Here is a 13609-nt window from a genome sequence, read left to right on the forward strand (position 1 = left end):
CACGAGTGCCAGGAATAGGGAGTTAAAGAGAGAGTATCTGTGGAGTAACACTGTTTGTGGCTCGGCAGCTGGCGGGAGAGCACACCCGTAAATCTTATTTTTTGTTTTGCTCTTGGCCTGTGCCCACTGACTCTGTTCGTGGCGTTTGCAGCTGACGGCCCCTTCCAGGCTGCCGCAGGGCGCGGGCAGGCCGCGCACGCGCGGCTGCGACCAAACCCTTCGCTGTTTTCGTGCGGCGCCGCTCTGCGTTAACACACGGTTCCTCCGGGCAGCCGCAGGCACCGCCCGGCCGGCTGTCGCGAGCACACGTTCATCGGGGCGCGGCCCCTTTAAGAGGAGGTGCTTCCTCCTGCTCCTTCTCCGGCGGGGCCGTGCGGCGCGCCGTGTTGCGTCACTGCGCGGCGCCGGCGGTGTGGCAGCGAGCGCGCGGCCGTTGCGCGGCGGCGGCGGCGGCGGGGCCGTGCTCGCGCCATGGCCGACATGGAGGACCTCTTCGGCAGCGACGCTGACTCGGAGGCCGAGCAGAAAGGTGCGCGGGCGCGGTGCTTCCCCCGCCGTCCCGGCGCCGGCCGCGGGGAGGGAGCGGCCCGGGGGATGGATGGATGGAGCGAGCGGCGGGCGGTGCCGCCCCGCGGGCCGGGGTAACGCGCGGCTCCCGGCGGCGCTGCCCGGTGCCCCGGGCCCGCTTTGCGCCCCGGCTTCTCTGGCGGGAAAGCCGAGAACGGCGCGTTCGCGCGGCCGTGCGCCGCTTGCGGCCGCCTCCGCGGTGCGGAGCGCCCGGCCCTGCCGCGGTGCCTGCGCGCCCCGTTACGCGCTCTGACACGAAGCGGCCGGTCAGAGCCGGCGCTCCGTGAGCAAGCAGCCTGTAGGGACTGTGTTCCGTCGCCGCGTCCGTGGAAAAGTCGCGGTGGGAAGCAAAAGCAAAGCGTAGTTGCGAGCTCGGTGGCGCCCAGCCGCACGCTTGCTGGGAGCCGTGCGGGTCTGAGGCGGTGAGCGCGGGGCGAGCCCTGCCCGCCCCCCGCTGGGGGAGTTCTGGCTGTCGTCGGCATCTAGAGGATAACGATGGAGCACCTCCCGGTTTATGTCGTTGGCTTGTTTTCTAAATGCTTGTCTCAGTTTCCCCAAGTTATTTTTCAAGGCGGATGTTCCTTATTTTCCTGCTCGAAGCGGCGTTCCCCAGCCGCAGCGTTCGCGAGTGGCTCCGTTGTGACCAACGTGTCGGGGAACACGAGGCAGCTGAGGTGCATTAAGGACGTGATGGCAGGCTGAGATTTGTGGCATCTCATAAACCGTGCATATCTGTTACTTGTTTTAAGACCTCTCTGTTTCAGATTTTATTTTCTTTACTTTTACGTAGTTGCTTATTCTTTCTACAACTTTAGAGTCCTAGATAATAGCCTGTGGTTTGAAACTTTATGTGGCATCCCGTCGTTTTTCATTGTGTCTTTCATTGGCTGTGCCTTTATTAATAGACATTTTATTTTATTGTTCTAGATAACTCTTATAGTTCTTTCATACAGTTCTTTATCAGTTCTCTCTGGGGTTTGGACTTTGTTTATTTGGTGTGGGTTTTTTTTTTTGTGTAGATTTTTTTTTTTTTTAAAGCAATGCCTGTCATCTTATGTGCATCTGTGTAGGGACATTTTAACTCTTGAAAGGGTGATGTTTGTTTTGCAGATTCCGATTCTGGGTCTGAATCTGATTCCGATCAGGAAAATGCTGGCTCTGGTAGTAATGCTTCTGGAAGTGACAGTGACCAGGACGATGACAGGGAGGCAATAAAACCTAGTAATAAGGAGTTGTTTGGAGATGATAGTGAGGATGAAGGTGCATCCCATCACACAGGGAGTGACAACCACTCTGAAAGATCCTACAACCGTTCTGAAGCTTCAGGACATTCTGAGCATGAAGATAATGATCAGTCAGACATGGACCAGCACAGCATTTCAGAAGCCGCTCATGACGATGAGGAGGATGATCATGGGCATGGGTCAGACGAAGGCAGTCATCACTCAGAGGGAGATGGGTCTGAAAAAGCACATTCAGAGGATGAGAAGTGGGGCAAGGATGACAAAAGTGATCAGTCAGACGATGAGGAGAGACAGCAGAACTCTGATGAGGAGGAGAGACAGCAGAACTCCGACGATGAGGAGAAGGTGCAGAACTCTGATGAAGATGAAAGGCCACAGATGTCCGATGATGAGGAGAGACTCCAGAACTCAGATGAGGAGAAAATGCAGAACTCTGATGATGAGGAGAGGCCGCAGGTCTCGGATGAGGAGAAGATGCAGAACTCAGATGATGATGAAAGGGCCCAGCATTCTGACGAGGAGAAGATGCAGAACTCTGATGACGACGAAAGGGCCCAGCACTCTGATGAGGAGGACCAAGAGCGTAAATCTGGTAGGACTGAATGTGGTGGTAACGATTTGCTTTGATCTCTCTTTATTGTTTCATTTATCTTGGCCTGAAAAGATTCAGATTTCAGTGTAAAGGCATTAATCACATAGCTTTCAACTGTAGTCATCTTTGTAATGTTTTTTTATGCAGCACTTTTAAATTCCTCTTCATCTCAATCAACTTACTGATACTGAAAATACGTGGTACAAAATTTTTAATTTGCTGAGAATAATTGTGCTCCTTAGTAGAGTCTGCAAGGGGCAGTGATAGCGAAGATGAAGTTCTGCGAATGAAGCGAAAGAAACCCATTGCATCAGATTCGGAAGTGGACAGTGATACAGAAGGACAGAAAGGTGAATGGCGGCATTGTTTTGTGGGGTTTTGGTTCACTTAATCCTCATCTTAAGCGTGTCATTCATCTGCTACAGAACTTGACAAAATTGGTAGCGCTTGCTATACGGTGCCATGGAAATAACAAAACAGCACAGCAGGAATTCTGTGTGGGGAGGTACAGCGTATTTCTGCTCGTTGTCTCTAGTTAGCTCTGTCAGTTTTTCTGATTCCTCCATGAGGGACAGAGCTTTTCTTTTGGGAATCTTTTTTCACATGTTTTTGCTGAAAGATGTTAAGAAACAGTGCCTCTAATCAGAGCAGCCCAGAGAACCCCTACTGGTTTTCGTGATGTTTAGGTGGCTGAGAAAGAGGTGTTGATTCTTCTGAGAAGTAAAACCTCCAAAATGCATAATGAAGCTGCTATTTACATATATTTAAGTTGTTTACTTGAATGAAGGATGATTTTACACTCTTTGTTTCTTCTGTTGCCATTTTTCAACTAGATTCTCTTGTTCGATAAAGCCTTTGCAGGAAAACATGCCTTGAATTTTCAGGTTAAAAGTACAGAGGAAGACTTTTTCAGGATAAGAGAATAATGTGTACTTCATAAACATTTGCAATTTTTAATGTTTGTAGGTGATTTTAAGTGGAAATAAAAGTGAAGGATGTGGTAATCTTTTTTCTATGAGTGTGCTTGCATGTAAGGGTGTGTGTGTGTATGTATGTGTATTTTAAAATAGTAATTTTTCTGCTCAAGAGCATGCAGATGTCATGGATCTGTTTGGAGGTGCAGATGACATTTCCTCAGGGAGTGATGGAGAAGACAAGCCACCAACTCCAGGACAGCCCATTGTGAGTGGACTTGACTTTTGAAATAATTAGCATGCCATTCCACTCTGAAATGTGGAACATTGATTGAGTTTGATGATAGTTTAGTGAAAAAAAGACTCACGACATTAATAATTCTTTTAGCTATGGTAAAATTATTGTAACTCTTACTTAAAGTTTTATACGTAGCAATATCAGATGGATTCATTTATCTACCTTACCCCATCCCTGCTCCCCTTTTTGTACTGGAAAGAAATATACTGAGTAGTTTTGATTGTCGTCAAGTAAAATACAAAGTCGTAGCTGTCTTCGGTACCTCAGTACAACTATTTGACAAATATTTTCATTTTGGGTCTTGATGATAATACATAAAAATATTTTTTTATCTGGGAAGAGTTGTCCCCCGTTTACTCCCCAGTTGTGGCTGAAAACTGTATGTCAGCTCCTTTGCTGTTTCCTTTCTGTCTTTGGCCTCTTGAGTTTGCGCTGGTATTTGGAATCACGTTAAGTGGCATGTGAAAACGCTGACCTGGATTGCTTTCACTGGAACTGTGCAAGTTCTTTTACTGAAAGCTTCCTGATCCTCTCTGCATATGGATGACTTTTTTTCCAAGCAAAATGTAAGTGCTTATTAGAGCAACAGTAGCCAGATGGACTTTTTCCACTTACACTCCTGTTGTCCTTTTTTTTAATTAGGATGAGAATGGACTGAGTCAAGAACAGCAGGAAGAAGAACCTATTCCAGAGACTAGAATAGAGGTCGAAATACCAAAAGTAAACACAGACTTGGGTAATGATTTGTATTTTGTGAAGCTGCCCAACTTCCTTAGTGTGGAGCCCAGGTAATTGCACATTAAATACGTGATTGATGAGTTTTTTTAGTGTTTCTCAATATTGTTTTTGTTTCAGTAATATGATTAAATACGTTGGCCGTATTTAAAACGTTTGACATTAGGATGCACGCTTTTGATTGTCATCAGTCAATAGTAATATCTATTACTGTTATCTAATCAAGTGCTGAGAAATTTTCTTATGAGCTTGAGTTTCAGCTTGATTGATTAACTTTTTGTCTTTAAAAAAAAACCCCAAAATATGATTTAATTGAAAGCATATGCTATCAATTGAATTTTAAGCAGGTTTCGGCTCTTGGGTCTGAAAGCCAAATGCACAGGATCTTTAGGCACTTTTGAGTGATAAAAACATAATTTTGAATTTTAGAATAAGCCTTTTTTATTTCTGTGTGCTAAATGTACTATTTAACTATGAAGAGGCTGGTTGCTCATTTTCCTATTTACTTAACCCAAACTAAAGAAATTTTCTGGAATTCATAAGCATAAACAAAATAATTTATTGGAGTTGTTTGTGATGTTAGGTTTGGCCTTTCAGCACTTCTAGCAAATTGCTGTTAAATCTGTCTCTTTGAGTGTTTGTTAAGCAACTTTATTGTGTTGTTTAATAGGTGTCTTGTTAGCTGGCAGTGTAGCATTGTTTCTGTTATATATTAGTTAAATCATTCTTCTTGGCTTTCTTGCTATAGACCGTTTCAAGAGAGAACTGTTAAGAATCTGTTTACTGGCTGTAATCAGTGAGTGAAGTCCCGGGGATTTTGGGGGTCAGACAGGACTGAAAATAGAGTAGTAGAGTCTGTTTATCACTTCTGTTCCATGTAGCAGCCTAGAAACTATTAGGAAGGAGGCTAGAGAATGGCCTTCCCCCACTCATTCCCTCTCTAGTCGTCAGGTTTTGAAGGAAGAGAGGAAAAACAGTCTCATCGTTCTTTCCCTTTGGTTGTTTTTGAGATTCAAATTAAAAAAAATGACTAAGATTGGGCTCTTAGAAAATCCTTAATTCACCACATTTATAAGATGAAAATTTTTCTTTTTTTTTTTTTTCCTCTGTATAATACTGTATATATTTTGTTCTAGACTTAACCCTGACCTCATCAATCCTGGTGCTAAGGAAACAGTATTTTCTGAGGCAGATTTGATTTCTTTAGCTAGAGCCATTTGAAGGGTCTGAGTGTTAAAGTGGCTGTAACTGATGGTAGGGAAGATACTGGGTGGGCCTCCCGTGGGGTTGAATCAATGCAGTAAATCACATTAGTGCAGAAATGGCTGTCTCGCAGCTGCAGTGCCTGCTGTTGTGTGCAGTGTGTCGTTCAAACCTTTTGAGCACCTGTTGTTTTGCAGAACTCTAGGATAATCAGAATTAATTTTTAAAAGAATAAAGACTGTATTATATAATTTATTGCAGACCTTTTGATCCCCAGTATTATGAAGATGAATTTGAAGATGAGGAGATGCTTGATGAAGAGGGTAGAACTAGGTTAAAACTCAAGGTATAATGTTAATTTTCCTTTGCTCTTTTATGCTCATCTAGCCACGTTTCTTCAAAGCCTATTTCAGGTATTTCAGAACAGTGTTTGGAGTTATGGTTCAGGTTATGGAAGTGTAGACCAGTTCAGCACTGAGTAAAGTTGATCCATTTTAGTAATAAATTTTTAAAAAGTTTGGCAGCTGCGTTTCACCTATAAGCGATACCTTTCACCTTCATTTCTTTGCATCATACAGAAAATTGTCTGGCCTTTCTAACTGTAATTCTTGACCTATATCGAGTGTATTTTAACACAGCTAAATATACTTATTTACTTACTGTGAGTTAGAAATACTTCTATTTCTATTTTACGTACTATGAGTTAGAAAAAGTGTTTTGTTTTTTTTTTTTCCTGCAGGTAGAAAACACAATACGATGGCGGATGCGACGAGATGAGGAAGGGAATGAGATCAGAGAGAGTAACGCCCGGATAGTCAAATGGTCAGATGGAAGGTTAGTTTGGACTTTTTGCTATTGAAGGAATACAGCCGTTCTTACAGTGAAGTGCCATGGCATGCAAAATTGGAAGGTCAACAAACTTTGATGTCAGTTCTGCATGGCAGAAATCATTGTAGTCGCAGTGCTTTGAAAATTTTATGCTCTGCTTAGTTTGAATTGAAATATAGTTTTTGGCTAAATATAAAAAGGAAACATGAAGGCTTTCTCCATTTATAAATGAGGCGAAAACCAGACTGTAGTCAAGTAACAGATACATGAATCTCTTTTAAGCATGTCTCTCCACTTGGGCAATGAGGTCTTTGACGTGTACAAGGCACCGCTACAGGGAGACCACAACCATTTGTTTATCAGACAAGGGACAGGTCTACAAGGACAGGCTGTTTTCAAGACCAAGTTAACCTTCAGGTAAACATGCTATTCTATATCAAATGTTGATGCTACTTTTGCATTTAAGTGTTGTAGCAAGTACATAGAAATTCGAGATACTGGTTCATAAACCTTCAAAGCTTAACTGTTTAATAAGAATGTGCTATTTTCCAAAGTCAGTGTTTTGATAAGATTTTTCCTAAATTGGGTGTCCCAGTTTGAAACGTTAATATGCCAGCCACTGCAATATGTAGGCTACATGTATTTTTTAATATATATTTTAATTTGCATTTTTAAGTGCAAGTCCTCGTCTGAGTGAGAAACAATATAAATATTCCCTGAAATTAACCTTTCTTCTGATGCACAATTGCTGTGAAGATGATTATTATGTCTTGGGACATGGATGTGAAATGTAAAGATGATTATTTAGGCTGGTAACAGTCTGCAGATGGTTTGCTGAGAGAGGAATTGATGTCTCCAGTAGCTGTTACAATGCACATAAATAAATAAATGGATGATGCTTTTACTTCCGTGCATATGAATCTTTGAAATCTTAAGTATGCTGGCCTTACTGTTGTCCTTTAGAAATAACTATATTCCTTTGAGAAGTATTTAACACACAGCAATTTTTTTAACAGGCCACACTCTACAGACAGTGCCACACACAGGAAGATGACTCTGTCTCTAGCAGATAGATGTTCAAAGACTCAGAAAATTCGTATTTTGCCAATGGCAGGTCGTGATCCAGAGTCTCAGCGCACAGAGATGATTAAGGTATTGTGGCATGGAGCTCTCTTATCTGCTGATTTAGTCTAAAAAAAATCACAACTGTAATATAGCTGAACATTTGTGAACGTTTTATGGCTTTGTGAAAAACAGCGTATTTTGGAGTCATAGACGAGTTGTTAGCCATCAGTGCAGTTTGCTTAACCTTACAGATTACAAAAAAATCAGAATATGTGCAATCTTTACACTGCTGTGAAATTATTTCAAAAGCTTCATTAGAACACAAGATGCTCTTGATTTTGTTTTTTTCTTTTTTTTCTTCAATCTTTATATATTATTTCTTTCTTTGGACAGAAAGAAGAGGAGAGATTAAGGGCTTCCATTCGTAGAGAATCTCAGCAGCGAAGAATGCGGGAGAAGCAGCATCAGCGTGGTCTGAGTGCAAATTATTTAGAACCTGATCGTTACGATGAAGAGGATGAGGGAGATGATGCAATTAGTCTAGCAGCTATCAAAAACAGATACAAAGGTGGCATCAGAGGTAATAATAAACCTTAACAGCACGTACATAGGGCCTGTGTGATTCAGATGGGTTAATTTCACAGGAGAGTAGTGGTAAGATTGTGTTTTGCCAGTTCATTTGATACAGGAGGAGACTTGAATTCACTTTGTATAAATTTATTTTGTTTGCTCTGGTGTTAAATTCTGCCATCGTTTTGTGGGACTAAATGTAAGAGAATTATTTTTAATATTCTCTCTTCCTCACCGATTTCAGATAAAAGTAAATTCTTGTATTTTCATTTTTCTCTGTAGAGGAACGTGCTAGAATCTACTCTTCTGACAGTGATGAGGGCTCAGATGAAGATAAAACACAAAGACTACTCAAGGCAAAGAAACTTACTAGTGATGAGGTAAGAAAAGGATTTTGTTCTTCAAGCTACTCGTTTTCAGTCAGGAACATTTCCTGCTCTAAATCTTGTTTTTAAAGCTGAGATTTTTGTAGTTTCATGTAAGCTGTGATGAATGTATAATTTGACTCGGCATGCTTTCCATGGTAATTAATCACCAATTTCTTATACACTGCATTAGTTCATAGACCTGAGTGATTCCCAGAGGAGGTCACTATTGTTATTGCTGATTGGAAGATGGAAAGATTTATGCAGAGTTATGTAAAATGACTTTACCAAAATTATGCAAGGAGTAAGAAGACTTAATATCAGAATCCTAGTGCAGTGTTATATCCTAAGCTGCATGGTCGTCTCCTGTTTATTATGGAAATAGCAGAAACATTTTCACATAGTTTTCTGTTCTTTTTAAGTAGAACAGATAAACTGAGTTAAAAAGAGTTAATGTGTGTTGCTAAGTAGACATTATCCATCACCCACGTATCATCCTAAGCATTAGGCCATGATCAAGTTAACTATTAGCTGCAGCAGCAGTGCTGTTTCCTCTTCTAAAATTGTGTTTTATTTGTTCGTGGTGTATCACTGCTGGGTGTAAGCAAATGAGTCTTTGTGTGTATCACATCTTGAGGTTTAGTTCATTTCAAGTAACGTCACTTCTGACACAGCACTGCAGTGTAACGCTTTTCAAAATTGATGGATACCATTTTTCTGAGATTAAAACTTAAGTATTTTTTCTACCAGTGATAGAAGTGAAACCAGGAAATATATGGACTCTGTCTTGTATCAGCTATACCTGTGTAGTCTATTTTCCTGACCCTTGCTCCTCGTTGTAAAACGCTTCTGTGGCAAAGAGCCGTAGGACACTTACAATGTACCTTAGGGAGCTGAAAGAGGAGGGCATTTTGGAATTTAAGACAAATGGCACTTGACACTGGCTCCCTGGCTTCCCACTGCCTTGTTCAAGAGGGAATTGGGGTGGGTCAGGTGTTTGGCCTACTTGCTTTTAGTAGCCCATTAGTTTGCTTTCTTTTAGACACCATCAGTTCGGTATTACCGTACTCCTGCCTTTGATGAGTATAGTGCAGCCCCGAGTTGCAGCCGTGCTTGCATTCCTCTCAAGCCAAGTGTGGCTTAGGAATGACAGTTCGGACACACTTGAGCTCTACTGATAGTCACCTTCACTTATGTGGCAGAATAATAAATACAGACTAATTTAGCAATAAGAACCTATGAAGCGATCTTGTAGGTCATGAGAGATGTTTTTACACTGGCATGCTAGTTTGATAAATCTTCCTGTCCACTTTTACTGTAAATTATATTTTATTTTAAAGCTTATGTATAGAATATCATGTAGAAGTTTAAAAAAAGGAAGTTTGAGTAGGTCAGTGTAAGTTTATGGAATATTTTTTTAAGCTTTATATCACTATTTCCTTTAAGAGATATTTAAAATGCTTAAATTATTTTAGCTATTGCCTTAGATTTCTTTTAGTTGATTTCTTACAATTTTATCTAGTGTACTACTATCATAGTTGCTGAAGTGACTAGAACCTTATTCTTGAATTTTAGATGCTTCCATAATAAAAGATCCTTTTGCTCTTAAAAGAGTAATTTTGCAGCGTAGCTTGCTGTGTGTCCTTGCAGTGAATGAATGTGTGTCAGACTGCTGTAATCACAGCTGCTGAAATTCCAAAGTTGTGTTTAAATGACCGACATAGGGCATAGTTTTCAGTGTGACACATACCTCTGTAATGGAAGAAAGCTTAATTTTTGAAGGAGCAAGTTTGCTCTCATTTGCATTTCTATACTGTGATTCCTGTAAACTTGTGGGGAGACATGTCTGATGTCCCAGCCTGTTGGATGTTTGTTGCAGTCTAAAAGTGTATTCTTGCTGCTGTGACAGTGTTCCTCTTACACTGTCAGCCGGGTGTTTGCACCAATAGGCATTGTAATATGAAGCAGAAGTAAAAATTAGGTTTTCTTTTAAAGACAGATTCTGGCTTTTTAGTATACATTGAGAAAAATTTAAGATTTCAGAAAGCATGACTAATCCGGGAGACAGCCACAGTGAGGCATGTAGACAAAACTGTGATTCTGTGAGCTCTGTTAGTGTGTTAGTGGAAATTGAATTGTGTATTTATAAGACGCTACTAGCTGCTAGTTGGTGATACAGCAATGTCAGGACTTTGCAATTCCGGTCTCTCAGAAGAAAAGTTCTAGTCAACAGCATTTCTCTGCTCCTTGAGGAACAGTTGCCTCCATTTTAAAATGACATGACTTAAAGGTAATATTCCCATCAGGGCCACGAAGGGGTGCTACACCATTACGAAAAAAGCCCAGTGATGCATAGCTACTTCCATCGTCACCATGTAGGAAGTACGGTATTTGTAATATGTAGCCACACACGTGAAACACTGACTTCCTTGTACATAGGCTTGCTTTTATGTGCTGTCAGTCAACAACACAACACATATCTTTGTCCTGATAACAATTTGTTACCGTTACTGAAAACGTCAATCTATTATTGCTGCACTTTATCACCACATGGCAAGTAGTTTTACTGTTACTGTAGTTAATGAGGATATTCTGCTAAACAGGAAGGTGAATCATTTAACAACAGCCTAGCTAGCTTACAAGAGAATGCTTGTTCTGAGGAAGGAGCTATCATTGAGATTCCCACCCCTAGTAATTTCTGTCTTCTATACTTAAAATTCCTTCCTAACTCAGATTCTCACTCTACTAACTTAATATGTTAGTATAGAATAAAATGCTTCAAATAAAAAATTAGTCATTAAAGTTCTGAAACTGTAATAATCCATCAAAGTTCTAAAACTCAATCTTTACTGCTTCTTAAAATCCAAGCAATAAGTGTTGCTTTAAAAAAAAAAAAAAAGCAAGCAAGCCCCAAAAAAACCCAAAACCAACAAAAGGGAAAAGGGATGAGGTCACTTAGACCTGAGGATATTTTTAAAGATACTCTTCTTTTTAAACAATAATTGAATTACCACTCATTCTTCATGTCAAAATTGATGAGTTTTGCATTAACAGCTAGTGATTTGTAGTTTTATTAAACATTTTCATATACTTCTGATTTAAAATATTATTTAGAATGATAATTTAAACCAAACTGGTGTAAATGTGTATGGAATAAAAATCAACCTGTTGACTCTATATTTAGGTGCTAAAAATGGAGCATCCAGCCTATAAAAGTTACTATGTTATTGCTTGCAGACTGGTAATTAACTCAAGGATTTGAGTTCTTTGGACCAGCTCTTTGAAGCCTCCTAAACTATTACATTTCTTGGGCTGTAAATGGTGGTGTTGATTCTCAGTACTAGTGGTTTCTCATTGGTCTTTTTCCTTTAGGTCATAGAGTGGTTTAAGTGTTGGGTTTTTTTACATGAACAAACAAACAAAATGCCTGCCCACTTACTGAATTTCTTCTTTGCTTCAGTAGCCCTAACTTAGGGCGTACAGGTGTCAATAGTCTGAAACTTAGCAAAGCTACACAGGCTGCCTGAAGGGAAAGCTTCCGCATGTTGAGAAATTCACTCCAAGTTCTAGGAATTGCCCGTGCTCGTAAGACGTGCTGAGAATGATATTGCACATGCCATAAATCCAGATTATGACATAAAGTACTTCCATGTCATAGTTCAGTTTGAAGCAGATAAGGTTGCATGTCCATTGAGGTAAATGGAGCTGTAACTGTGTTATGGACCCTCTCAGGTTGGGGTGTGAGACTGGTAGCAATGTTGACTGAACTTAAAGTAGTGATGCATAAGCTTAAGTCCTGCATCACAGTGGCACAAAGTGAAAAAAACAAGAACTAATAATTCTGCTTTTTTTTACAAGAAAGACTTTGAGGTCTTTTTGTTGTTCTGAGTTTTTTTATTTTAGCTTGAAGTATGGTGGTTTATTTTTGTCCTTTTTTGCCTTTAGGAAGGTGAACCTTCCGGAAAGAGAAAAGCAGAGGATGATGACAAAGCAAGTAAGAAGCATAAGAAATACGTGATCAGCGATGAAGAGGAAGAAGATGACGATTAATATTAAGGAAGCACAACAGTTGATTATTTTTTTTTTAAAAAATATATATATATATATATATTGTACAGTTCTCTTACAGCAAAGATGTAAGTAGCCATAATGGGGTTATTTTGATAAAGAAAAATTCCATTGAAGTCTGCGTTTCTGGTGTGAATAAAATTTTTTGACTTCCTTTTACTTTTCAAGATGTTTCTCTTATTGTAGCAACTGTTGCACCAGGGATTACAACAGTACCCTTTTTTATCTTACGCAGAGCATTTCAGTTTTGAGAATCGTAGTAAGTGGTTATCCAAGTGAGTTAATCAGTGATTTTTTTACTGAGTTCATTAGGAGAAACCATTCTTATCCTTATAGAATACTTAAACGATAAGTTTGCCTGACAAGAGTGTGGCTATTTATCTTACTGTTTGTATGGAAGGGTTGGAAGAACATGTGAGTGGTACAGTACAATTCTGTTTTTTTCCTAGATATTCCTTATTTCCGGTTGACTGTGGACAGTATGTTACTATGCCAGTATATTTTGATGACTGTAAATATTTCTTATCATGTTTGAGTAAACTGTGACGTTCCTGCAGTTAGAGTCATTAACTGATCACATAAGACACTTATTTTTCATGCATTGAAGTCCAGAATGAAAATTTGCGTCTTGCCTGAGTATTGTTAATAATAATAATAATTGGCATATGCTAGTGATGTAAATGTCAGAGTAAATACACTTATTTAAACAAAATAAGAAATTTCTACAAGCAGAGATGAAAGTCTCCTTTAAAAGGTGAAATGAACCACAGTGCAAAAATATATCCTAATAATAGTGTCTCATAATCTCATATAATCCTTATGGTGCTATTTCCTATTGTTCCTGGTTGGTTTTATAAATAGATTTGTTTAGCTGGGAAGTCACCAGAGGAGAATGTTCTTGCCAGAATCATTGCTGCTTTTACGCTATTTCTAAACACCTTATTTGATGATGCAATACCAGTTATAAAGTGGGGGAAGGCAAGAAGAAATACCTCAACTTTTCCACGCTTTCTTTCCAAGATGAAATATCCCGTATGTAGTACCTCTCGTTGGTGAGAGAGCTTTCAGGTGGTATCTGTGTTGCTTTTTTAACTGACTTCTGGCACAGTCCTATGGAGTTTGTATGCAGCTTGAAAAAGGTAACAGAAAGAAAACACAAA

At 40.0% G+C, this 13609-nt stretch overlaps 1 protein-coding gene across 3 annotated transcripts; it reads left to right on the forward strand.

Annotated features, from left to right (window-relative positions):
* Nucleotides 1-457: 457 nt before the first annotated feature.
* On the forward strand, nucleotides 458-12447 carry LEO1 (LEO1 component of Paf1/RNA polymerase II complex). Of its 3 annotated transcripts, none has more exons than XM_086620419.1 (12): nucleotides 458-529; nucleotides 1678-2403; nucleotides 2646-2753; nucleotides 3491-3585; nucleotides 4258-4403; nucleotides 5815-5899; nucleotides 6293-6387; nucleotides 6664-6798; nucleotides 7398-7533; nucleotides 7840-8026; nucleotides 8299-8396; nucleotides 12327-12447. In XM_086620419.1, the coding sequence occupies exons 1-12, from the start codon at nucleotides 472-474 to the stop codon at nucleotides 12429-12431; spliced, it is 1974 nt and encodes a 657-aa protein (XP_086476545.1). In that variant the 5' UTR covers nucleotides 458-471; the 3' UTR covers nucleotides 12432-12447. The 3 variants fall into 3 exon arrangements, with proteins under 3 accessions (XP_086476545.1, XP_086476546.1, XP_086476547.1); XM_086620420.1 differs by having other exon boundaries at nucleotides 2649-2753; XM_086620421.1 differs by lacking the exons at nucleotides 5815-5899; nucleotides 6293-6387 and having other exon boundaries at nucleotides 2649-2753.
* Nucleotides 12448-13609: the final 1162 nt, after the last annotated feature.

Source organism: Tauraco erythrolophus, chromosome 14 (genome assembly GCF_009769465.1).
Source record: "Tauraco erythrolophus isolate bTauEry1 chromosome 14, bTauEry1.pri, whole genome shotgun sequence".
Taxonomy (NCBI): Eukaryota; Metazoa; Chordata; class Aves; order Musophagiformes; family Musophagidae; genus Tauraco; species Tauraco erythrolophus.

Bases quoted from the DNA above. Each gene is read 5' to 3' on its own strand.
- LEO1 (XM_086620419.1), top strand. From the start codon at position 472: ATGGCCGACATGGAGGACCTCTTCGGCAGCGACGCTGACTCGGAGGCC. The intron at 4,404-5,814 runs GTAATTGCACAT...AATTTATTGCAG, and splicing joins TTCCTTAGTGTGGAGCCCAG to ACCTTTTGATCCCCAGTATT. The intron at 5,900-6,292 runs GTATAATGTTAA...TTTTTCCTGCAG, and splicing joins GAACTAGGTTAAAACTCAAG to GTAGAAAACACAATACGATG.